This window comes from Thunnus albacares, chromosome 14 (assembly GCF_914725855.1).
Source record: "Thunnus albacares chromosome 14, fThuAlb1.1, whole genome shotgun sequence".
Classification (NCBI taxonomy): domain Eukaryota; kingdom Metazoa; phylum Chordata; class Actinopteri; order Scombriformes; family Scombridae; genus Thunnus; species Thunnus albacares.
The window spans coordinates 23,105,817-23,132,691 of NC_058119.1; the positions used below are offsets into that span (position 1 = coordinate 23,105,817).

At 39.7% G+C, this 26,875-nt stretch overlaps 1 protein-coding gene across 10 annotated transcripts in view; it reads left to right on the forward strand.

Annotated features, from left to right (window-relative positions):
• The window catches only part of LOC122996583 (mitogen-activated protein kinase kinase kinase kinase 3-like), a 46,725-nt gene that overhangs the window by 6,677 nt on the left and 13,173 nt on the right, over positions 1–26,875 (forward strand). For 4 of the 10 annotated variants that reach the window (XM_044372094.1, XM_044372095.1, XM_044372101.1 and 1 more), the window contains exons 2-19: positions 7,735–7,792; positions 8,459–8,549; positions 8,800–8,864; positions 9,033–9,088; positions 10,167–10,214; positions 10,710–10,752; positions 11,035–11,107; positions 11,733–11,864; positions 12,245–12,307; positions 12,456–12,537; positions 13,279–13,395; positions 13,890–13,964; positions 16,277–16,355; positions 16,508–16,566; positions 19,261–19,323; positions 21,540–21,592; positions 21,999–22,037; positions 24,501–24,575. In XM_044372094.1, the coding sequence (XP_044228029.1) occupies positions 7,735–7,792; positions 8,459–8,549; positions 8,800–8,864; positions 9,033–9,088; positions 10,167–10,214; positions 10,710–10,752; positions 11,035–11,107; positions 11,733–11,864; positions 12,245–12,307; positions 12,456–12,537; positions 13,279–13,395; positions 13,890–13,964; positions 16,277–16,355; positions 16,508–16,566; positions 19,261–19,323; positions 21,540–21,592; positions 21,999–22,037; positions 24,501–24,575 (1,271 nt within the window). The remainder of the gene's footprint in view (positions 1–7,734; positions 7,793–8,458; positions 8,550–8,799; positions 8,865–9,032; positions 9,089–10,166; positions 10,215–10,709; positions 10,753–11,034; positions 11,108–11,732; positions 11,865–12,244; positions 12,308–12,455; positions 12,538–13,278; positions 13,396–13,889; positions 13,965–16,276; positions 16,356–16,507; positions 16,567–19,260; positions 19,324–21,539; positions 21,593–21,998; positions 22,038–24,500; positions 24,576–26,875) is intronic. The other 6 variants (XM_044372102.1, XM_044372097.1, XM_044372099.1 and 3 more) reach the window with 4 other exon arrangements.

The window sequence follows — 26,875 nt, forward strand, 5'->3', positions numbered from 1 at the left end:
AATTCTCAGAGGCTGAAGGCTGAAGTGCTCTCTCTATTGTCAGCCTTGTCATTCTGCAAAATATTGTAATTGTGGACTATCTGCATGCAGACACCCCCAAGAGGCAACGTTGGTTTGGAATTTCAGCTTGCACAACTTGTTTTGTGAAAGTATGGTAATTTCAAGGACATTTTGTATTGAACTGAACAATCTTTTGTAATGAGGTGCTTCATTGGCAACACTTTGGGTTTTATGTGTTTGGTTGTTATTGTATTAGTATGTTACTACTCAAATTACAAGGAGAAAATGACATCCAACAATGGGATTACACCGTTCAAGGAACGTTTTCAATCAGTCAGCTGAATTTCCGAATCCAAATAAAACATTTTGGGTGTTGAGGATATGTTGGTACTCACTCAATGATTGGCATTACTTGGGTCACTTGAACTAGAAGCTGCATCATCACTTAGTAAATAGGAAGAGATAATATCTGTGAGGCTTGTATGTAGCACCTTGTTGCTCATAATTCTGCCATGGTATAAATCTCGGCAGCATTGTAGCATAAGTGTCAAATCCTATTTTGAGATTGTGTGCTCATGTGATGGAGTTGGGAATGCTCAGATCTGGTTTGGGATAAATAATTGTTTCATACAGACTTCATGCTCTTTAGGAAACATATACAAGAACAACTGAGGGAGACGGGGATGTTTATAAGGTCTATTGTCAATCGTTTGTGATGTGGAAAATGAAGCATGCTCTTATGAAATCTGTTTGGATAAGACAGTCGGCTAAATGTTTTATGTTTTTCTTTGAATCCTCACACTGCAATTATGTACATATATTGTACATACATACATACATACATACATATAGGGCTGTGTGATATGGACAAACTCCAATATCAGGATATTTTTGAACAAATACCTCTATATTGATATTGCAACAGTATTGTAAGGACGACTGATAGTGCTTTCACAAAATATTTACTCAATGAGATTTTCAATAAATAATCATCACTGATGTGGAGATAGCGACTTAGTGAGTAAAACCAAATAATAGAACAGCTGGAACAGTCTGGTAAGTTCAGTAAATTACGTCACTTTTACTGTAATACAGCCTTTTAAACCAGGAAAAGACACTTATGCCATATAACCATATCTAAAATCAAAGATGATATCTAGTCTCATATTACAATATCAATACAATATTGTTCTATTGCCCAGCCCTACACACACATACATGGATCCGTGTAGCAGGAGTGTGTGAAGTGTGTCTGGTATGTGACTTCACAGGCTGACACTAAATGTGGTTGCCACCGGTGCTGTGGGAGAATCGGTCACACTCATCTCATCAAACATCATGTGTTATGATAACTTTGTTAGAACATTTTAGTTATGAAACTCCAACTTTAACCTTGTTTTAAGGTTTGAATAATTTGAAACAAGATAAGCTAATTAAAACTGCATTTGGCAGTAGTGCAGCGATTCTGTGCTTCTGGCATTGATTTCACTAGTTTGCAGTATAGCTCCACTTCATTATTGCTGTTGGTAAAGCCCATCACATGCTTTAAGAGAGATATATTTCAATACTTAACACAGGGTTAAATGACCCCTCTGAGTAAATGAATTTACAGTGTTTTGGAAGAAGCTTTTGTGTGGGGAAAAAAAAGTTAATTTTCTAAATTAAAATGGCCCTAAAAGGTTTGTGTGTGTGTGTGTGTAACCCATAAATGATGTGCATTTATGGGTGTTTTTGCTAGTGAGAGTGGGTGTTTGTTGAAAGACAGGTGCGCTAATTATTCACTTCACTGCCTACTGCTTTTTCGCCTCACCTGCTCCCCTCCTGAAGCCATGTGTGTAGATGTTGAGACTGAGCTCTCTTACAAAACAAGCTGTAAGCTGAACCTTCACCAATATGACAATTTGTGGTTAAAATCCTGTTTCGAAATGTTTCAAAACTGACAGAAACTTAGCTTGATGTCATTATATTTTTACTTTTTCAGGTTTAGAAGTGAGTTAACCCACAGAGGAGGAGATAATAAAATTAATAGACAAGGTTTTCACATGAGAGTAGCTACATAAAAATTGGGAAATGCATGTTAAAGTGTGTCATTATCTAATGTCAGTGAGTGAGTGAGCCATTTCTTAAGTAAGAAGCTTGTCATGGCTTAATGCATTGGTTATCTGAAAGGTCAAAAAAGCATGGTTGTTGTGACTGTACAGTCACCCATTTGAAACCTTAAATCTCCTGTGAAAATCTTATCACAGGAAGTGAATAACTTGCTACACTTGTCAGTCATCATTGCCCAAGGCCAGGCCTTAACCCCCCCCCCCCCCCCCCCCCCCCCCCCCCCCCTCCCGAACGGAGGAGGGGGGTTTCAGCACCATGTAGTTCTGGGCTGAGGGTTCGAAAATGTCAAGAGACAGATTGATGATGAGATGGTGAAGTGAACATGAGATTGTAATCACAACGGAAAGTTCAACAAGCACGTTTTCCAAGTCGTCCTGGATAATGCATGAGAGCTGGAGGTGACGAGAATGAGAGAGCCACTAATGTGCTTTTTTTGGGGGGGGATTTCTCACGGATGTCTTCCTTTTTAATTTTTTATCAGAAATGTGTAACAAAGTATCTGGATTAATGAAAAGTTGCACGATTACAAACAAAGGTCCATACAGAGAACATCTTGAATATGACATGATTCTTATTGACCAAATCAGTCAGTTTATTCTCCATAATCTGATATGAACACACAAGAAATCTAAACAAGTGATACAATTGAACTACTAAGAACCACAATTAAAATTGTTTAGGCCTGCAACTAATGATTATTTTTATTGTATAATCTACCGATTACTTCCTCGATTAATTGATTAATCGTTTTGTCCTTCAGTATATCCAAAAATAATTAAAAACGTCCACACAAATCCCAGGGAGGGCACAAGATGACGACCTTATTTTATGCAATCATCAAATCATCATCAAACCAAAATATTCAGTTTACTCTGTCAGAGATGAGTAACAAATCCACACGAAGCTGAAATCAGAGAATGTTTGCTAAAACAATTAATCGAATATCAAAATAATTGCTGATTCATTTTCTATCAGTCAACGTATTGATTAACCGACTATCCATTTCAAGTCTTAAGTCGGTACCTTGACAGTAGAAATAGTATCTAATCGGGAAGTCCACGCTGTCCCGTCACAAGTAAATGAGCAGAATAAGAGGCTGAAAACCTTGGACGTGAACTAGTGACCTGAGACAGCTTAGAGGAGCGCTACCGTGACATGAACTTTGATCTTATGTAAGTTAGTTCACCAGACTAGTCGCCTGCGAAGAGTTAACCTCACCGGTCTACTGTCACACTGGATTAACTGTAAATAGCACAAGCTGCTCCATCAAAGCTGGAGTGAATGAAGAATACCCAATCTGTGTTTATTAATAGTGTTCGAGTCAGACACGTGGCGACTATCACACAAACGCATGAAACATAATTGAATCACCTCAGACAAAATAGAAAAGCTCTACGGGCAAACTACTTTAAAATCATTCGAAAATCAAATTGTGCACCCTCGTTTTTTTTCTCACAATAGCTGCAGGATTACAACCCAAGCTGAGCGGGATCATTAGCATGGCGAGATGCTATTGCTTAGGTTGTTCATGTTTGTTTTTCATGGTCAGAGAGAGAGAGAGTGAAATGCCACACTGATCCTCCACTGAGCTGACCATATGCTGAGTATAACACACACATGCACGCACACACGCACACACACACACACATTGTCTTAGGTCACTTTAAGAGACATTAAATAGACTTACTTTCATTTCCTGGAGACTTACCCTTACCTTACCTTAACCACTCACCCAGAAATCAGCTCAAATGTGGACATGACTTTTGTCACCAATTGGACAAGCCGTCCCCAGTAAAGTGGTCTTAAGTATGAAATTCGTCCCCAAAAGTAGCCTATGATAGACACACACACACACACACACATCCTGATAGAGGTGTTAATGATGGCTGTGAGCTAAATTTCTCCAGTATTGTGCAGTAAAAGCCCACAACATGCCATCACTGATCTGGCAAAGCGATACATGGAAACAACTCTGGTCCCTTATTTGTGTTGTTGATTAATCTCTCAGTCATATGTTTGATTTATTGAATATTTGTAAAGTCAATGAAATGTCACAGAATTTTGAAAAATGCCAGTTACAATTTCCCAGAGCCCAAGGTGATCCCTTCACATTGATTGCTTTGTCCTATTAGTTGCCTAAAAGCCAATTATTAAAATTGTTAGCAATTAATTTATTACTAATTCAGCCCTGTTCTCATCAGGGACATTTTCCAAAATAGGGCAGGTTATTGAACTTTAATAGTTTTTTGTACTGACTGAAAATTTGTTCTAGCACAAAGTATGAAACACATGCCTCACTCATATTTACTTATTCTTTGATGAGAATGTTTCTTATTTAAATCATAATTCTTCCTATTTTCATTTTTATGTGCAGCTGCTTGCGTTTAACAAACATTTAAAGATCCCAGCAGACATGTTTTAAGACGTATAAAAATACTTTGAATAATCATTTGTGTGCATGTTTTTTCCTCAAAGTTAACTAGTTAAAATCTCTTAAAATAAAACAACTATCCTTCTCCGTCATTGCATCATCGACCCCTACTGGCTCTGAACTAGTTGTGATGTCGCAAATCATGCTTATAGGTACACGCCTTGCTCACATTTTTAATGAGTACAAAGTTTCCCCTTATTCAGTTCCTTGAAGGTGAAAACAGCCTTGCGTCATTCTGCACAGCAAAGCTCAAAAATTCAAGTCAAGTAACAATAAGCAAAACTTAACTTAAACATTTGAGAACTTTATAAAGGGCTTTATAGAAAAATATTTCCTCCAAAGTAACAAAAAACTTCTTATATCAGTTCAAAAACCCAGGTATTGTAAATTTCAAAGTATACCCAGTCCTGCTCCCAAGCACATGTACGGCATCCTCTGCTGTGTTACCTTTAATCACTTTTCCTGTTTCTCCATGTCACCATCACCAAGCAGCCAGTCATCTGTGCCTTAGCGTTAACCAGTCAGTCAGGCACCCACCCAGGTTGTGATATCATCAGTTATTCATTTACTTGACATTTTAACTGTGAGGTTTGGAGTTCTCACCCAGAATAAATGAAAATGAGCAGGATACTTTATTGTTCTTCCAACCATTAATTCTAACTATTAATAAAGACCTTCAATATCGCGCTTATAATCCCAGAGTGGTTGCCATTCATTAATTTGCCCCTACATAACACAGGGAAACTAACTAGATTCGATGGACTGGAGCGTTTACTCTGATTGGTGCAAAAGTTGAGCTTGATTGAGTAGCAACGGCTAATTCAGGCTCATGAAACTGTCGGTATGATTTGAATAACTTTAACAGTAAGTGCGGATCAAACCTGCACGCTCTCGGTTACACCAGATGGCACGCTTCAGTCGGTCACAGCAGCCAGCCACCCAGCCAATCAAGTGGAGTCGGGCTGTGTGTTGTTGCCACTAACAGTGGCACCGAACGCTATGAGTCATCTCTGGTCTGTCTGCTGACTGAAGACACTCTGTCTCTGCTCTCCACTCCACTTCTCTCTTCTTCTTTTTCTCTTTGCATCTCTTTGTCTCTCCTCCCACTACAGCTTTGTTTTGGTGTGGGTTGTCCTCAGCTGCTCTTCCTCTGTCTCTGTTCTTCTTCTTCTTCTTCAGTCGATCATGCTCTTGAACCAATCTTGTTAGACAAAACTGAAAATCTCTTTTAATCGTCTTATAATATTACCGATTAATTCCTGATAGTGCGTAGTTGTTTTCCCGCGGTTACCCTTGAGTTCATTGTTTTATTTTGTCTCCTCGTTGCTATTGTGTTTCTGCAGTGCACTTGTGTGGGAAGTGCTCCAATGTCTTTGTGTGTCGGGGCAGTTTGAGTTTTTTTTTTGGTGGTGCTAATTTGTTTTTCCCCTCAGCCATGGTGGCTATTACTGCTCATGCTGACATAGCAGTTCAGGTAGCACATTATGCACGACTGTAATAGAAACAAAGAAAACTTAAAAGGAGTTTGATGTATGTCAAAACTACTCAAGTTGTGACTGTAATAGATTCGGGGCCTTTGATAAAAGTACAGGGCTTTTAATGTTGTAGTGCATTTTAAGTAACTGAAAAGCTTTCCAACTAAACTTTCCAATAAAGTGAACAGATCAGAATATAAAAACGTCAGGGCTTTTCGATCTAATGTTGGATTTGGTGAGGCTGCAGCCCGTATGAGGGTAGATGGGGGTGTTTCTGTCTGATCTCACCGTCTAGATGGGAAATAGTGAAACCATATAATCAGAAAATATAGAGAGAGCTGTTGTGTTAGAGACATAACGTAATATTAGGCTGTTGTTTTGTCTGTTATGTTGAAAGTCTAGGTCGTATTAGTCAATTTCAAGCGTCTCTTTCTCTCTCACGCACACACACACACACACACACACACACACATACTTCTGTAGTTTCACACGCAGCCGTGCTTGCACACACTTGGCTTGAGAGAAGCGAGCAATTCATGTCTCTTCTGAAAGAGCATCTTTTATTCATGTATATTTCATGTAGAATTCCTCTGCCTCACCAACACTAGATGTAAACACAGCTCACTATTTATAGAAAAACAGCCTCAGTGTCCTGCCAAAGCCCGCTTTTTTGACAAATGTCAGCTTTTCAGGAATAGAGGGGAAAAACTTGTTCGATTTCCTGTCCATAGATTGGTGTTTTGAATGAGTTATGAATGCATTCTGCTATTTTGAATTTGCTAACTAGCTGCAAACAGCATTTTCGATGATTGTTGTTGTGCATTTAAAAGAACAGGAATTCTGAAATGTCTTTAAAAATCTTGCACACCTGTGATGCACCCACACAGGTGATTTCACTTCAGACCACTTGATTGACATCCCCCTGACTCTCCCCTTAGCTTTGTTGCACCTGTTAGGATGGGACAAATTACACCTTTATCACTCTGATTAGTTCAAGGGAATCTGGTGACCTCACGTACATCACAGCATAGTTTTGCCCCTGTGAGCAGACGTCAAATCAGCCAAACTAACTGAAAACACTCGTGAACGCTGCCGTGCACGTCTCTATCATAGCTGTATGACTTTTACCCACATTGGTGGGTGTTGTTGCTAATTTGCTTCAGGTACTGGTGAGAAGATGAAATACAATCCAGAAAGTCCCATTGGAGTAACAGATCCATGAGTTTGAAGTATTGTCAGAAGCTACAATACTACAGTATGAGACTCTGTGAGGTTTTATCACGGCCGGGATCATTTTATCCTCCAAGACAATCATGAAGTAAACAGAAATATGCAGTTCACATGACAAAGTAATCTAACAGGAATATGTGCTTGCATGTATGCGATTGGTCAGATGACGTTGCATTGCGTTGAAAAAAAAGTTAAGCCAGGTTCATATCTTTGTGCCGGAGCCCTCTGTGTCAGCCCCCCTCATTAGGTCAATGCAACAGTCTCATTGAAATGAATGAGTGCCGATGTACATATCATTTCTTAATATTGTGTTACGTCCCTCCACAATTTGATGACAAAAGCAACAGTTTGTGTCTCTCAGTTCAGTGCAGCTCATACGGTGCTCCACGCATCTCAACGCTACATGAACAACATTCCCAAATGTTCCCTTTTGTGTTTAGAGCCTTCACTGACTTGCTTTCTTTCCCTTCTTTCCCCCCCCTCTGTTAGGCTCGTAATGTAAACACAGGGGAACTGGCTGCTATCAAAGTCATCAAACTGGAACCGGGTGAGTTATCTCATTTTCTTTTCTATTCCTTTACCTCCTTGTTATTGCGTCATCTTCGTCTCTATCCCTACATCAGCCTCCTCTCTCTCTCTCACACCGCGTCACCGTTCATTCTCTCTTCTTCTCGCTACAGTCCTGTCACCATCTTTTTTTCCTTTTAACTTTTTTCCTTCATCAGACTTTTAGACTAGCCTCTCTTCTTTTCCACACTCTTTCCCTTCCCCGCAATTCACCCTCATCCTTTCCCTTGTGTCACTGTCCTTCGCTCTGTCTCTCTCCCGATAGATTATTCCCCCCCCCCCCCCCCCCTTTTTTTCTTCCTTTCTGTGGTTTTCTGTCTTCTGTTATTTCACTAAAGAAAAGGAAAACATTGAAAAAATACTTTAGAAGTAACAGCAAAAGTGTGTATCATCACAAATGTATCATGACACGGAAAATCGCTTGAATAATTTAGGTTTTCAAGTGTGCAACTTTTATCGTTTTGCCAGAAAATCATACATAGAACATAAACATGCGCACACTCCAACACAAACACAAAGTAATGAAACTTCTCTTCTTCTCTGGTGTACTGCTCTGTAAGTCATTATGACCCAGTCAAGCAGCCTTATCGCTGTATTCATGATGTGTGTGTGTGTGTGTGTGTGTGTGTATATGTGTTCTCTCCAGGTGAGGACTTTGCTGTTGTCCAGCAGGAGATTATAATGATGAAGGACTGTAAACACTCCAATATCGTGGCCTATTTTGGCAGTTATCTCCGGTAAGAGTGTGTGTCAGATGTTATAAATAAGTTTGTTATTGTTAGTAAAGCATGTTGCTTCACTGTGGTTTTAAATGTGTGTGTGTGTGTCTGTCAGAGAGAGAGAGAGAAAAAAGAGAGATCAGCTGGCGTATGTGGGAAAGTAAGAGATGGTTGGAAGTTTGTGAGGGCAAATCACTAGTGTGAGACGTTGTATACGGGTGTACTGACAGAGTTCCTTGTGTGTGTGTGTGTGTGTGTGTATATGCAGGAGAGATAAGTTATGGATCAGTATGGAGTACTGTGGGGGAGGCTCTCTGCAGGATATCTATCACGGTAAGAAGGACACGCACCAAAACGCACTCTCGCACACGCATTTTTTGATCAACTATAAATGTCTTTTATCTTTTTTTTTTTGTTTTTAACCCTGTCTAACTCTTTGATACCCATCCATCTCTCTCTCTCTCTTTGCCTCTCTCACTCTTCCTCGTGTCATTTCTGCAGTAACCGGGCCTTTGTCAGAGTCACAGATAGCCTACATGTCACGAGAGACCCTGCAGGTAGTGTATACAGTATAACGTGTGCCATAATATTTTTAAACAGGAGCAGAGGAATAAACAGACATATACATAGAAGACATCCTCTGTTAAGCTGGAACTGATCCTCGTTTTCTGTAAAATTATACACAGACACATAAATTATGAATGATGTCAACTGTCAGTCATTGTCTCTAGTGTTTCATGCTTACACTTTCAGCACTGACTCTGCAGAGTGAGAGCAGGTTACAAAGTCAGAAAACTACTTTGCATTATTCAAGAATGTTCATTTGTATGTTTTATGAGAGCATATCATGTTCTGCATAAGCATTTCAAAACTGAAATATTATCCATTCGAATAACAACATAAATTAGAGGTTAACAGATTTTGAGACAAAACTGGAATTATTTCCCAAAGCACAACAGCTGCATAAAACTACAGAGAAACAAGAGATGCACGATACTGATACTGATACTGATGTTGGATATCCGTCTGATACTGACTCAAATAGCTGGATCGGGTTTTGGTGACAATGGGACAAGCTGGTATTGGATACCATTATTTTAATAAATAACAATTCAGTGAATATAAGTAGATATATATCTGTGCATTTATTTATTATGATGTTAGGAAAGCAATGTTTAGGTCAAGCATGTTTTTGCCTCATACATAAAAGAATGATCCCAGTCTCTTCCACACAGTGAGACATACAGCTTATTAATCAAACACAGATATCGGCTCGGTACTCGGTATCGGGCCGATACCCAAAGCCCAGGTATCAGTATCGGTATCGGGGATGAAAAAGTCAGATTGGTGCCTGGAGGAAACACTGTATTGTGTTTGCATGCTGTACTGGAGCCAGTCATCTATCAGAAACACAGATGATATGTCTGCGCTGCCAATTTCCTGAACATTTGACAATGAACAGCTGGTTCTGGTGAAAAATATATGAATGTTTTCTTCGACAGATAATTTAGTAGTAATTGATAGCTTCTTTTCAGTGTACTGTAATCCTTTATTGTCACGTTTTTTCATCTTTTTTTTTGCAAGCGCCAGTAGCAGTGAATAACATCATTTTCTGTGTGATTTTTCTATTTTCAGGGTTTGTACTATCTACATAATAAAGGAAAAATGCACAGAGACATCAAGGTGAGCCTGCGGAAAATTATATGGAATAAAACCTGTTATATAAAATGATCAGACTCCATCCAAGTTATCAATAATATACTGTGGAGCATGCTGTATGTGCTTTCCCTCTGGGTATATACCATGTATGTGGGTTGTTATAGTCTAATCCATTAACCTCTACAGACCTCTGCATTTATTTGCTGATAAAGCAACTTTAATTCTGTTAATTTATCACAATTAATGATAATTCATCAAATTCTGAAGAAGGGTGCGAGCACATACGTTTAGTGAAGTTAAAAATGAGAACACATTATGTTGGAGACACGTGTGACGGTGTTTGCGATGGAGGAAAAAAAAAGATAATTGATTCATAGCTGCAGGCTACACTGATCAATGACAAACCACTTTGCAACAAACTTGCGCTGCTGAATGTGTTTCCCAAGCTAATTTGAATTGACTCGAAGTGTGATTTTTATTGTGTTGGATCCTGACGCGTGACATGTTTGTCTCTGACAGGGAGCCAACATCCTCCTGACAGACAACGGCTATGTTAAACTAGGTGAGAGAAACAAACATGGTCGCTGCAATTACCTTCTGCTTCAAAAGACTGAATCTGAATGGCCTCATTTACTGATTTGGTTTCCTTCTTGCTCCCCTTTTGTGTAATAATTTGTGTTCTTGTTTTTCCTCTTTTTTTTTTTAAATTTATTTCTCCCTAAATACAATCCATCTCTTCCCTCCTTCATTCTGTCTCTTCAATTCTTTCACTCATTCCCCTCTATTATTCTGATTCTTCTTTCTTTCCCCCCTTCCTCTTTTCCTCTGCTTTTCCTCTCCGTAGCTGACTTTGGGGTGTCAGCCCAGATCACAGCAACTCTAGCCAAGAGGAAATCATTCATTGGAACTCCTTACTGGTGAGTTGTGCTTGTTTTTCAGCTCCCTCAAAAACTGCATGTGGATACGTATGCAGGTAGAGCCGATGCAGAAGTCCTACATACTACTCCATGTTAGGGGAAAGTGTGGGAATTGGATCAATTCTCTGACGTCATGCAGTATGATGGAATCCGTCTGATGGGTCATGCAGGAATGCGGGAATACACCAGAATGTGTTGTCTGACATGTTTCACGCATTCATTGCTTTAGCTAATGGTTTTCAATGCAGCTGTAGTGAAACCAGACCATTCACATCTCAGCTTAACAAACCAGGAATTTTTAAGTCCTCGAGGCACTCTGACACAGAAGTAGAGTTATGGAGAAGTAATAGAGTTGTACACGGTGGGAGAACTCTCTGTTCTGCTGCTGTTGTTATGCAGTGGCTGCAGCAGGAGGGAAATACTGCAGGAAAAATTCAAAAACTACTTGTGTGTTGCTGTTTAATTAACCTGATTTAGGACTTTGTAAAAAAAAAATGAGCACACATTTTACTCCCATTCTTTCCTTCTTTTCTTGTTTTCTTCATGCCCTCCTTCTGTCTCCTTTCCTTTGTTCTCTCCCTCTTTCTTTCTCTCTCTCTCTTTCTCTCTCTCTCTCTCTCCATAGGATGGCTCCAGAGGTAGCAGCAGTGGAGAGGAAAGGAGGTTACAACCAGCTGTGTGATATCTGGGCTGTGGGCATTACTGCAATAGAGTTGGCTGAACTACAGCCACCTATGTTTGACCTGCACCCCATGAGGTAAAATACATTTAATTATTATCACACATTTTTATTGGAGCAGAGACATTTTATGAGTATTTAAACACTATAGCACCTCAAAAAGGTATTTTACATTATTGCAAGTCAAAATACTAGATATTGCTACTGCCACTTATGCAACACCAACAACACCCTGGTGTGCAAAGCTTCCAACATCTACTACTGTGTACAAAGTGAAACATTTCCAACAGATGTGGTAAAACATAGCAAAGACTCATGAGACCAGGGTGTTAAAGCGATGGCACCTCTGTATTGACTTTATTATTATGATTGCAGGATGTCAGACTCTCACAGTTATGTTGTTATTACTCTGCTGTAAAGACTTTAATTTTATCTTAATCTCTCTCTTCCCCCCACAGGGCTCTCTTCTTAATGACCAAGAGTAATTTCCAGCCTCCTAAGTTGAAAGATAAGCTTAAATGGTGAGAGACCCCCGCTCCACCCATCCATGATTTCTATGTCTCTCTCAGTTGTCGTTCTTCACGCAATATGAAGTCGTATAAAATCTGTGCTGATTTTGTCACCTTTCTTTTCCTCTGTGTCTTCCCCTCTCTCTCTGCTGGACGACAGGACAAACAACTTTCACCATTTTGTCAAGCTAGCTCTGACCAAGAACCCAAAGAAGAGGCCCACAGCTGAGAAGCTGCTGCAGGTGAGCAACAGTACAAAACGCTTATATTTCAGTGTATAAGTGTGACCCACGCCAGCTATACTGTACATTTCTGGATACACACTGCAGATTAGACCATTTCCACAAAAGTCCTTACTATGCTATTGTTATGTTTATACATGCATGCCTGTAAACTTTACAGAAACATGAATCTCTACAGTTGCACATTCAATTAAAAAAACATTAGATTTTTAAATCTAACCACATTTTAAGGTATCAACATGGCTACATTGGCTAAATCTTGAGTTCCTCTTTAATAGGCTGACATATTTTATCTGCATTCTGTTCTTAACTTGTAAAAAAAGCTAAATTATGAGGTGACTGTGTGTTGTGTGTGTATATACTAGATGATGCTCCTGGTGGTGGATACAGTATATCACATAGACTAAACCAGTATCAGCCAGGCATAAACTCCACTGGTTGCTCTGTAAACATATTTAATCACTCCGTGTCAGGTGTTACATTCATTCATCGTAGTGCCACAACAGTTAGTCGAGTCAACAAACAGACAGTTAATCTATGACAGCTCTGATAAACAGTCACTTTAGTTATTTGTCAAACACAACATCAAATATCTGTCCCAGCTTCTAGCATGCTTTCGTTTTTTTTTTTATCGTTCGTAAAGGAATATTTTTGAGCTATTTAAGTGTCGGTCGGACAGAAAAAAAAGAGCTATTTTAAGGCATCGCTTTGATTTGCTGCCTGTCCTTCCTGTCTTTCCAGCACCCCTTTGTGTCCCAGCCTCTCAGCAGGACGCTGGCGATAGAGCTGCTGGACAAAGCCAACAATCCTGACCACAGCACCTACAACGACTTTGATGATGACGACCCTGAACCGGAGGTAACCTTTGACCTTCTCAGGTTTTTTTGCTTTCAAAACCAAAAGTGTCGTCAAGCTCACAAACAGGTCAAACACAGTGGTGATTATCTTTTGCTGGATCTCGCTTCTTTTCCTTCCTTTCTGTCTCCTCATTTGTTCCCTCGTCCATTAAATTCCTTCTCCGTCCACCGACGATCACCTCTTCTCTCCTCAGCCTTAGTCGCTCCTTTCCTCTGGCGCACGTGACTCATCTTTTCTGCTCTTTGTCCTTCTCCCTCTGTTTTTTCTGTCTGTGCTTTTATTCTTCTCTCACCTCTTTTCTTCCGTTTGTTTCTAACTTCACTCTTCTTGATTTTTTTTACCTTTTTCATCCCTTCCGCATATCTTCTTCCTCTTTCCTCTTCCTCCTTGTAGCACTTCTTCTTTCTCTTTACTTTTCTCTCCTCCTTCTTCCCCCATTACTTTTATTCTCTTGTCTTCTTCTCTCCATTCTCCATCCTCTACCTCCTTCCCAGTTTAAGTACAGGGGTCATTTCCTACCCATAAGCCCCGGTGCTCGACGTGCACCCCGTTTTGCGGCCCGCAGGAAGGTACCAGTGTGGGCTGCGGTGTCTGCAGTGATGTCATTCTAACACAAACCGTTACTGTCAGTCGGTTTTTTGACTGGGAGGACGACCACAGGACTGAATGAATAGAAATTGGATATCCATTCATTTCAGTGTGTACTGGTGTTGTCATGGAAACTTGCATTGGCATGTGAGCTTCAGATGGTCTATGGATTACCGTGGTAGTTGCATAATTAGTTTAACATGCCAGCGAGCGCATGTATTTAATGTTTATATTCTGTTGACATGTCCATCCATCCATCCATGCCTTACTATGAACTAGTGTTATTTATATTATCATATAATTACAATTATACGATTTTAGATTCCTCTTCAATAATTAGGGAATATTGTCAGTTCTGAAACATTTGACAGACATCTCTTTTAATTAAAAGTCATGAGGTTGATAGAAAGTTACAGAAGTACAGAAAATTATATTTTCTTAAATGCTACGTTGCCAAGAGTTAAATGAGAAGATTGATATCTTGTGCATGTCTGTACAGTAAATATGAAGCTACAGCCGGCATCTGGTTAGTTAATCTTACAGTATTGAATGGAAATGGAAGGAAACGGTTAGCCTGGCTCTGTCCAAAGATAACAAAATCTGCCTACCAGCACCTATAAAGCTCACTAATTAACATGTTATATCTCTAGATCTTGTATAATACGTACAAAAATGTATCCTAAAAATAACAAATTGTGGTTTTACAGCAGGTCACATACAGATTTTGTTCATTTTAGGCAGACCCAGGCTAGGTGTTTCCTTCTGTTTCCATACTTTATGCTAAGCTAAGCTAACTGACTGCTGGCTAGCTTCATATCTACACATGAGAGTGGTATTGATCTTCTCATCTAACTCACTGCAAGAAACAAGTGTCTTTCCCTAAAAGGTTGAACTGTTCCTTTAATTTGTAGTTGCAATGACTTCATGAGATACACACTGACCGGTCTACACAAAAATGCTCACTTCCATGACAACATCACTACCATCTTGGTTAAACCACAGCAGATCACTAAAGTGTTCGTTCCAGTCCTGTGGCAGCAGCTGGCCGATAGAACGAAAATATCTTAGTTCATAAAGATGCCTACCAAAGTGTGACATTATCACACGCCTTTTGAATAATGCATCTAAACCACTTCCAGGTGTTTGCGAGCAAATAAGCGGCATTTCTGACTTTTAGATAAAAACCCCTTGACCTCAATTTTAAGAATGTTGAGGTTCAGGAAAATATTTTAAAGTCATTAATACAGTACAGCCCCCTTCAAGCAGTCCAAGCAGTTTAAAATAGTCGTGGATTGTTTTACCCGGCCCTGCTTAAAGGAAATCTTCCTTGGAAACGCAGGATACAGGATGCATTATGTAAAGGGCTCATACATGTCAGTTTTGGAAGCCATCTTCGTCTACCTTTGCAATTCCAGTTACTAACCATGAGTTGTGTGCTATCAGAATGGGCTTTATTACACTTATCAGATGTGGTTTTAAATGGACAAATCTATTAGTGGATCTGAGCTACAACTGCGGCTTTGATAAATGCATTTTCTGTGTGGTGATTGATCTTGGTTTGTCTGTATCCAGCACTTTACGAGCATGGTTTGCATTATTGCTGTGGGTTTTTTTAGCGATTCTGCAAGGATATAAGGAGTGATGTCCTTCGCTTTGTTTACATTTGAAGATTTGAACATACAAGAAGACATAAAGCGGGAGTAGATTTTGATCATTCAGAAATTAAACCATGATAATTTGCACAAACATTGACATAAAGGTCACAAAACAATACACAACCTCTGTTATTCCCAAAGGAAACCAACAACTAGCATCATATAGTTGGCTCAGTGTATTTTAATTAACACCGCCTGGCTTAGAGTTTCCCCACTGAAGCTTAGTGGATAGTGTGTGATGGAAAAAACGTCTGGGGTTAGCTGTTAACACAAGGGTCACCTCACCTGTATATAAAAAAAAAAAGATCAAAGTGCTGTATGGTGATATATAGAAGATATTTTGCCTTACTGGGACTCAACAAAAACTGTGTCATCACTAAGACAAAGTGTTAATATTGTTGCTAGGGAAGGTTTGTGCTTTTCGTGGACTGTTGCTATGTTTTGGTTGTCTGGTTGCAGAGTGAGGCTGGCTGTTTTGCTGTGTCATCCAATCCCACCCACAGGAAATAGCAGAAGGATTATGTTTTTTTTAAACCTATTGTAATCTTCTCAAGTACCCTGTAAACTACCACACTGTGTATATTGTTTGAACAGCTATTTGACTGTGTGTGTGTGTGTTTCTTTCTCTTTCCTGATAGTCTCCGGTCTCTGTTCCTCACCGCATTCGTTCCACCAGCAGGAGCACCAGGGAAGGAAAGACGTTGTCAGAGATTAACTGTGAGTTCACACACAAGGTCAACATGAACAAATACGTTTTTTCGTTTGACTTTTAAAGTCAGAAAACTCCAAAAAAGTCTTAACTTCTTTTCATCTCATGTTGTTCCCTTTTTTTCTGTCTTTGCCTCTTTTTTTTTTTTTTACTTCCTCAGTCGGTCAGGTGAAGTTTGATCCTCCGTTGAGAAAGGAGACAGAACCCCATCATGAACCGGTGAGTTTATTAGCTGTGGGATATATTTGTATATATATGTGTGTGTGGGTGGGTGCAATTATGTTTGTGTGGTTGTCACTTCACCAATACCAGCATGGCCAATCCTCACCTAATCACAGGAAGCACCCCATCCAGTCCATGTTGTTGTCAGTCTGTGTTGAACCAAACAATAAGCCCATCCACATAATTCACTCTGGTAGTCACAAAACAGAGGTATTTCAAGGAGGGAAGAGGTATTGACCTATTTTAGTCAAAAAATTTGTTTTTTATAAGCCGGTCATGCTTCAAGAATCTTTTAGTGGTTAGGGAAGAAATCAGATTTCTTACCAGCTGCTTTCTGCAAATAAAGATTTTACAAGCAGGTTACTGAAGTGTGTCTTAATGTGTTTTTGATTTATTTAATTTTTTTTTTTTTTTACTTTTTATTATTCCTTGAACCTGATTTTTTTTCCCTGCTTTCTTATGTGCATCTAAGCGTTGAGATTGCAGATACGAGCAAGCCAGAATTGAGAGTTTTTCGTTGCACAGAGTCTGGGCTCTTCTTTAGGGACAGGGTGAGGAACTTGGATTCCCAGAAGCAGCTTGGGAGTGGGAACTGCTGCTTCTTGGGATTGAAAGGACTTGACATGATTTTTGGTATGTAATCAGGATGCCCCTCAGGTACCTACCCAGAGATATTCCAGATACATCCCAACTGCTCGGAGCCCCTGGGACATGCCGGAAGGATAACATGTCCGAACTTGTCTAGAACGCCTTAGTATCCCTCAGGAAAAGCTTGGAGGTTGTGGCTGTGGAGAAAGATGTGTTAACTGCCTTGCTTAGTGGGCTGGCATGGTGACCTGGATTTGTATAAGCAGAATAATAATAAGCATAAAAATTTTATCATCAACATGGCAGTGGTGCTGACTGACAGCCACACAGAAGCTACCACATGGACACAACAGAACTGAAACACAGCCGACTTTAGTTTCTAGCTGCTATGTCGCCTAATCTACTAACATGAACATACTGTACGGCTTTGCTAGCTCTACTTCCCAGCATGCAAGACAACAAATGTCTGTTAGTGTTTGCATTTCATTAAAAAAAATCAGTAGTGACGTGTAGGTTTAGCTGTAGCTGTAGATGCTTGTTATATAGGAGCTATAGGTGCCTGTAACTTTTGAAGCAGCTGGAAAAAAGTGGTTGCTAGTGGACAAATGGGATGGTGCAGCAGGGTTCATGCACAATCACAGCCTCTTGTTCAAAGTGCTCCCCTCCCTCACTCACCCACTTTTTCTGTTCTTCCCTTGCACTTGCACTTTTTCCCACAATCTCACTTTTGTGTTCCTCTCTCCTTTCAAGTTGGCTTGGAAAATCCATCCTAAATTCAAATCCGATCCTTACCTCCCCCCCCTCCCCACCCCTCTTCCCCGTCCGTCCATCTATTTATCCGTCAATGTGACGGTGAAACACAATCACCAGTGTAGGTCTTTTTGCGTCATCCGTTTACTGTACATTCATCCCTTCGTCCTTCAGTTTCTACCCCCTCGTTCAAAGTCATGTAATAAAACGCGCTCTCTCTCTCTCTCTGTGTGCTGCTGACCAGTGTGATTCTGAGCTCCCCAGCGTTCATCCATTCAGAATTACAGTGCTATGTATGGCATTTTAACATCAATAAATCATTACCACATTAAAATTGTATAAGATTATTAATAACATCATTACTGTTGCCAAAAAAGATTTGCAGCAGCATCTAGTGACCTCTTTACTCAAAAAGAGAACGCAAATGGTGCAAGGAGTCAGCGGCTAGAATAACTTTCAGCATATTTAAGCTTTTATGTAATGCTAAACAAAAAACAAACACACCCATAGCGACACTATTGACCCTGGCTTAAGGTGACATGTGGTCATGATTTAAAGATTCCCCCCAGGACATGTTTTAAGATATACTAATAATTTGTGTCTGATATGGGTTTTCCACAAAATACTCCAATAAAAGTTTCCACATAGCGCTCGTGTAAGTTGCGTCACGATTGGTTTCCAAACAAGTCGTGATGTCACAAATCATGCTCATAGGTCACACGCCGTTAACTCAGATCTTCAGTGAGCACGCTCTGCAGATTAATTAATTAATAACGGCTTTCTAGTGTCAAACTCTGCAAAGTGAAGGTTAAGCATCACAGTCGGGTGACATTAAGAAAAACACACATCTTTGACTGGAGGGGGCGGACTTTAAGGAAACACCACCGGCTACTGATTGTCTCATTTGTTCACTGAAGGAGGCTATACAAAGCAAAATCAAACATTTTATGTTTATGATATATATAAACGTCATTTATTAATGTCTCTCCTCTTCAGTTTTGCTAATTTTTAAATCCAGTTTATTTTTGGATCCATCCATTCTTCCCTATATCCCAGCATACCTCCCCTCTTCTCTTTAGATTAATATTCCAACATCTCTCTCTCCTCTTTCTCTCTCTCTCTCTCTCTCTCTCTCTCTCTCTCTCTCTCTCTCTCTCCCTCTCTCTCTCTCTCTCTCTCTGTCTTGCTGATCCATGGACTCCAAAGCTCATTTTGGCCTTAATCCATTTTTCATACATCACCCTCTCTCTCTTGCATCCGTGTCCCCGTCCCATCCCCCCCCTCCCCTTCCCCCCTCCATCGTCCAGGTTAATGTATTAACTGAGGTCTCTCTCGCTCTGTCTTGCTGACCAGCGTGAATCTGAGCCCTATCTGGACTGTGTTGAGGAGCTCTACTATACCGCGAGATCTAATCTGGTAGTACTCTTTCTATCTGTCTCTCTCTCTCTGTTAGCCTCTCCCTCTGTCCACCTACATCGGCTTTTTTCTTTTCAATCTCTCTTCCTTCATCTCTGTCCATTTCTCTAACCTCCGTCTTACTCTCTCCATATTTCTCTTTAATTCCTAATCTGTTTCTGAAGGCCAGGTCCTTGTACTTCTTTTGGCTCTTTTGCTTTCTGAGCCCTTGCTGTCTCTCTCTCTCTCTATCTTTTTTTTTTCCTTTCCCAGAGCGCTGCTTCTTTTGGCTGCTTGATGTCCAACATGTATTTTTGTTTATTTTCACAGTTCTTGTTCCATCTATTCTGTTCCATCCATCTGTTATTGTTCATTTTCTTCTTCTTCTTTTTTCCAGCCTTGGCTTTTGCCTCACTAACTGGTGTTGTGGTTGTCATGGTGATAAGAGTCCTTAGTGATGTTGTGGTTGTTTTTTTGTTGTTTTTCAGATACACATACATTCACACAAACATTACAATCAATCAAATCAAATTGTAAATCTTTGTTTTTTGTATTAAATATGACATTTGTGTGACGCAGACACACAAACACACAGACTAAGGTCAGATTCATTGTTCTCAGTGTTCGTCAGCTGTTAGTGATGCAGGCTTTGCTCAAGGACATGTAGGGAAGATACGCAGACAGTTCTACTCACAAAGTAGATTTTTTTTTTTTACATAAAAATTCACAAACATACACTTTTAATTTCATTAATTGCACCTGATATTTGTTTGAGGTATCTCTGATATTTCTCTCTACAGAATATGTGTGTCTCTGCCGTTCACCGCTGCTTAAATGTTCTCTAACCTCTTACATACTATAGGTGATCAAAGCAATGAGGCCTTTTTTATGTGTGTGTGTGTGTGTGTGTTTGTGTGTGTGTGTGTGTGTGTTTGTGTGATGCCCGTGTTTGTCTGTGTGTTTGCAGTATGTTTGTTATGTGTGTTTTTTTCCTCTGCATGCTTGTTGCATTATGTCACAATCTGTTTTTCTGACACAGTGCTGCATTCACGTTGTGGCTTTACATGATGGTTTTTTTATGCGTTTCGGTCAGAGAACGGCGTTTAACTCTACCAGTGCCGCTTATTATACCTGAGTATCAGTGCTGCTTATTGTCAACCTGCACCAAAAATCAACTTGCACTTGGTTTAATATTTCATTGATTAAATATTCTAAAAAAACATGGTTCCCAACCTGAGATACAAATGAAGGGTCAGAAGACAATTACAGGAATAAATAAGCAAAACATTTTTCTCTTACACAGCATTATACTTACTTTTTCCTGGCTTCCCTCTTATTGTTGCTATTTTTCTTGTGAAATACTAGATATTTTCTCCTCTTTGGGACCTAAAATGAAGCAAATCTGAGAAGGAAAATTAACTCCCTTGTTGAAACGCACACAATTCAAGTCTATAAACTGTGATGTCAGGTCCTAAGTAGATGTGGTTTCATTTTAGGGCTTCACAAGCCAAAAAGGTTGGGGGCCACTGGTTTAAAACCAGCCTTTAAGTTTTCTGCCAAGGAAGCAGATATTGAAAAACTGAGCAAGATGAGTGCAGTTATCTTTATTTGTCCACCTGCTCTTCTTGTCACTTATTGTAATGATGATAAAGTGCTTTAATCTCTTGGAGTCCAGAAAAACCTCACTGGGAGAAAAAAACATACACTGCTAAGTTAGTTTTGGCTATTCAATTCCCAGTTTTGCACCTAAAATTACATGTGATTGGTATGTTTTTTATTGTTTCAGCAACCCATAATTGTCGGGTTCTTTATTGAAAACACTATGAAGACATGAGGGAATTTGTTGTTGTGGTTTTTATTATGATTACCACAATTTCGAGGCCACAATGTGAACTCAGCAAGAGACAAATCAGTCAGCTTATGCTCACTGTCCATCTGTATGTATGTGGTTATGAATTAAATGTATTGTGAAATTGGTGTTTTATGGGGGTATTAATATTTCTAGCAGGCTGCTATAACTATCATCGCTGCTGCTACACTAGCAGCTCCTTCAGCAACTTGGCATTTAAACTAATTTTCGGTGGTAGTCACTGTCTCAGTATGGTTTATTGTGGCACCTGGCCAAGATCTTCTGTCCTGTTTATATCGCTTGAGTAATCAAATACATAGCACATTTTTAAATGAACCAATTATGAAGTATTGTGTCACAGTTGTAATGTAATCTGTCTGTCTTGTAGGACTTGCAGTTGGAGTATGGGCACGACTCACCAAGTCTACTGGGAGGAAACAAGTAAGTCTCCTTCACTTTCTGTCATTTCCTTCGCTTTATCTCTCCAAAACCTTCATTTTTCTCCCTTTCTTTTATTTGCAGATACAGATGTCCTAGTTTTTTTTTTAACTGTCTAGATTGAGGGAGGTTGTGGACAAAGAAAGAACCAGAAAGTGAGACAGGGAGAGTTTTCACACTGTAGGTTTGATGATTTATTCAAAATTGCAGCTTGAGGATATTCTGTGAACTGTGTGTTTGCTTTGTAAGTAGAAAGCTCAGGTTCAGATCGGGACAGGTAAATGTCCCCCCATAGACTTGCACGGACTTCAAGCATGTAGATTTTCAGTCTCGACGAATACGTTTCAAAATCAGATCAGATTTTTCTGTCTCTCATTTATACTTTTCTCTTCTCTTGTTCAAAAAACAGGAGTCTTCTCAAATCTGTGGAGGAGGAGTTACAGCAAAGGTGAGTCAGACCCCTCTGACATCCTGATTCACCTGGGGCCTTGTAATTTGCCAGTGTTCTAACCATGCCCACCCATCAGCCAATCATTGTTAACTGCAGGACTAATTGGGCCAATCACACGCAACTAACGCTGTTGTAATGACTTCAGGCTGCTCCGGCTGTCAGCATTTTGGATTCTTCTGGGGTTTATTTTCCCTCTGCGGCTTGCTTCACGCTTTAATGTCATCAGGAAAAGGCTGTGCTTCATAGGAGCTTCCTGCAGAGCATGGCTTACACACACACACACACTCACACACACTCATGTGTGTGCACATACCCACACACATGCACGTGTATGCAGTGTTTTTAGCCAAAGCTGCAATGGTTGTCTTTAGTAATTATACTGGCAAGTCTTTGGAGAAATTCTTCTTCTTTGCCCAAAAGATTATGATGATCAGCGTTCTTGTGCTTTGTCGTTTTCTATGAGACAATCTGATACGACAAATGTGTTTCACTGAATTCTTTGGTCTACATAGTAATAAAGTTTTTACTATATAAACAGTAGGTAGTAAGTTCTCCTGTAAACACTCCCTTTTATGCCTCTAGTTGCTACATTTGGGAATTTGTTTGATTTCATGTACATAGCCGGATGGATAAAAGTTAGATTAAAAGTATTATATTCTGCAAGGCTGTTCAGGTCCCTACAGTTGATTTAATTTGAGTTGCCCCCTCCTTTTTATAGTTTTTTTTCTCCTTTTGGTGAACGGAGGTAATAGTAGCAGAGAAGACAACAGCAATCTTATTTCAGTCCTTGAAGTTGTTACATGTTTACTCCTGTTTCAAAAAATGTTGGGGAGTCAGTCGGTAGTCTACAGACCTCGGTAAATGCAGTTCATTGTTTGTTTTAATGTTTACAAGTGCGTCTGACATGGAGTACCTTCCGACATTTGACAGAATGTCACAACAGACACCTGAAAAGTAGTTTAAGTGTCTTTATCTTACTTAGCTGTGACGGACGCCTCATCTGTCATTTATTCTAATGTCATAAACTGAGCCACTCTGGTATTCCCAAGGAAGATGAAACTACTAACATTCATTTATAAATAGCCTTTAGACTGAGGTCTGGTAGTTACCTGTCCATGGCTTTTCTAGTTTCCTATCCTGTAACAGCAGGTTTGTATAGCTTACCTATCTAAATACAAGAAAAAAAGTTAGTATACTGTATGTGGCGTGGGATTAAAAGTTCTAGTTTGATTGGATAAATGTACAGTATATTCACTCTGAATGACACCATCTCAGTTAGTAGGTTTGCATAAATTTAACAGCCTGTAAGTTATCCATCACATAAAGATGCAGTTTGCCCAGATATAAAATGCAGGCTTTGTTATTAGTGTAAACTCTTCAATAAATGCCATTGTTTTTGTTTAAATAATGGCTTGGTTTCAAAACGTAGCTGAGGTGTGGCTGGCGCAAACAAAGAAAAGGCCAGCTGCCAATAAAACTTTGAGAGGGAGACAAATTACCTGTAATATAATGGTTCTCAAGGTAAATACCTTATAAAGTATATTACCACTAATTCCATCAATACAACCGAGTTGTCACACTCACCGACCTACTTGGAGTATCTCTTTTTTAATATAAATAGTTTTTAATTACTAATTTATTTAATCACTTCTACTTTGCTGTTCTTTTGATCGGTGTTAAGCTACTGTCAGTGATATTCATCACTTCCTGCAGGGTTATTTCACATTAAAAGCCTTCCACTGGCTCCAAGGGCATCGTCTGTCCTCTTCCTGGTAGACTTTTAATGTGAAACATCTGCATGAAGGGTTGAGTTTCATTGACTGTAGCTTAACACTGATCAAAAGAGCAGCAAAGTAGAATAGAAGTGTTTCTATTAAAAATGAGAGAAATTTAGAGTGGAGTGGTGAGTATGATGTAACTCACAAACCAGAAAATGATCAACAAAGGTCTGTCCTTAATATAAGCCAGTTCCTGGTTCTCTCAATAATTTTAAATTGCAGCCAAGTTCATATGAATTGACTGAATGGGGAGTTAAATCTACTGCAGAGGTGTGTAGATCTGTTAGGACTGTAAAGGTTTTAACAGCACAGGTGTGTCTGGTTGTAGAAGGAATCAGTAGCGTATTGTGGTAGAACTTCCCTGGTTGTTCGGGTTTGTAGGAAATTATGAGTGATTTGTTCCTTTCAGATGTGTCCATATGTGTCTAAAGATCAAGGGTTAGAGGTAGTTTGTGGACCAAGCTTCACTCAGCTCTCCCTCCCCTCTCCCCCCATCCTCCTCCTCCACCACCTTCTCCTCTTCCTCCTGTTGTCATCTCCTATCTCCTTTGCTTGCTCCCTTTCTCCCTTAATCTCCTCTACCCACCCCTACCCTCCCTCAATCCTCTATTTCTGTTCTCTTCCTCCCCTTCTCCTTTCTTCCTCAATCCCCTTACCCTCCTATCTTCACCTCCTCTCCCAGGGGCCATGTGGCACACTTAGGGGATGATGAGGATGAGGATGATGATGGTGCAGATGATGATGAAACTCACACTCAGTAAGTTCTCTCCCAGTCTTAGCTGGAAGCCTCTCCCTCCTTGTCTCCTCATCTGTGCCGTCATCCACCGCCCCCCCCTTCCCTCCTCTTGAAGAGGAAAGGAGAAAGATGAGGATTAGTGCAAGGAGGAAGGCTTCCTGTTTTTCACCACAGTTTCATCCACGCATCTCAATGCAGCACACCCCGCCATCACGCCACATATGCCACCTGTGTTTGCGTGTGTGTGTGTTTACAGCCTGTGTGTTTTCCATGCTGTCACTTCTGTCTCATGTGAAGTTTAATAGCTACTAACAGTAACCCTAACCCTAAAGACTCACCTGAAGGCTGTTAATATAGGAGGATTTTTTTGTTTACTTTCAAATTATTTTTATTTTACCTCCAAAAACATTCAGTACAGAATAAAAGGAAGAAAAAAAATGATGGAGTCAGGTAGAGTCAGGCAATAACTTTACCCACTGGTAGGTCTAAAAACCGCAGTATTAAAGAGTAGATTGTAGCTACATGTAAAGCTACACAAGCGACAAGCTTCTGGCATGTCGTTTCACTGGGTTTTAATTAATTTCTTGTTGCATGAAACATGCAGTGTTAGTGCTTAGATAACTCATCCTCATGACCTTGACTTCTTATACGCTGTTGTCTTGTTTTGTTTTCAACTTGCACCGCCTTCTGTGTGCCTCCTTGCTGTGTATGTGTGTGTGTGTATGTGTGTGCGTGTGTGCATGTGTGCGTGCGCACTCATGCTGCTTTCTGTCTTCTCCTGCCTCTATAAAACTGTACATTTGGCGTTCAGCCTTGTCCCTTGTTGTATAAAAGCCAAATGTCTGCGGTGGACCAGAATATTCTCTCTAGACAGAGATTTTCCACTGAAGTCAGAAAGGCCGTAGTGCTTTATATTTTAGGCTTTTTGCTGATAGGCACATCCAGAACACAGCAGAATGATTGCAACAATACGATCAACCTGGAGTCTTAAATTAAATGCAAACAACAGTAGTGTAAAATGAAGTTGAAGCAAATCACTTTCTCCATAAATATGTTGAAAAAGCACCAGGAAATCAGAAAAGTGCACCTTCCTCAAGCTGTTAAAGAGGATTTACCAAAACATAACCATCAATATAGGCCTGAATATTAGCTTTTAGCAAAAGCTAACCATGCTCGCTAGCTACGCCGCTATGCAGCATCGTCATAAAAACATAAAGTCAGTTAATGCTGTAGCTTTTAGTCAGAAAAAAAGCTCTCTGTGCTTTCCTTTTTATAAATGCTAAACCATTATTGATCCGGCTCCAGAAAATGATCATGGACAAGTTCCTTCTACATTCTTAGTTACATAAGTTATATGTGGAGGATCAGTAGATTTAGAGAGTGCTCTGTTAAAAATCATTACCAAGGGGTGCTACCATGGCCTAAGAGTTCAAATGTGGACCACAAACTGCAAAATGTTTAGTGTCCGGCCGGTTACTTTTGTCATATATATTTATATATATATATTTATATCTCCCTTATTTCCTGTCATCTCTCTATTGTCTATAATAAAGTCCTGAGATGTCCAAAAATACTTTTCAGGTGCTTTGTTGCCAACTTCAACAACAATCCTGTCTCAGTTTCTGCACACAGGTTTTTTGTTAGCATCGTTTTATTCCATTTGTCATCCCCCTCCAACCACCATGTTTCATTTCCGATACAGTATCTGTCCTTAAGCTCAGAGGTGGGGCGATGCATCAAACACAATGTAGCTTTTTATGTCCCAGCCTTGTCTGTGAAAACTGTGTCAGTTACTGATCTACTTTTTACTACATCAGTTTTTACTGATTTACATTAAGGGGTAAACCATATCACCGTTGATCGCCATTCAGCCGAATCACTGTGACTCATTTTTATTGGTATTCCAGTATTTGTGTTCATCGTAATTGACTTCCAGCCTTTGTCCATTTTGATCTATGTGTTCAGATTTGTTCTTTGTCCGTCAGTTATTAACAAGTAGCTCAAGAAGGCAGAATGGAAAAAGTCTCTGCGAATATAGTGCTGGAGATTGTTTTTTTTAAGGTATTAAGTAGGTGTTTAAAAGCCTCAAAATCTTGGTTCTCTTGATTCAAATTGTTCCAATTGTATTATGTTGAATTTTAAGTGTTGGAACTTAATGAAATGTACATAGCACTTGAAGCAACACTGGCTGTAGTCACATTTCTCAGTTTTTCAGTATCAGCACTACAATTCTCAAAGACTTTACAATTGCTCCATCTGTATTTTTCCTCAACGATCGCTAGTGTGGCAGTCTCACTTTGTCCGTAGTGAATAACCTTTTA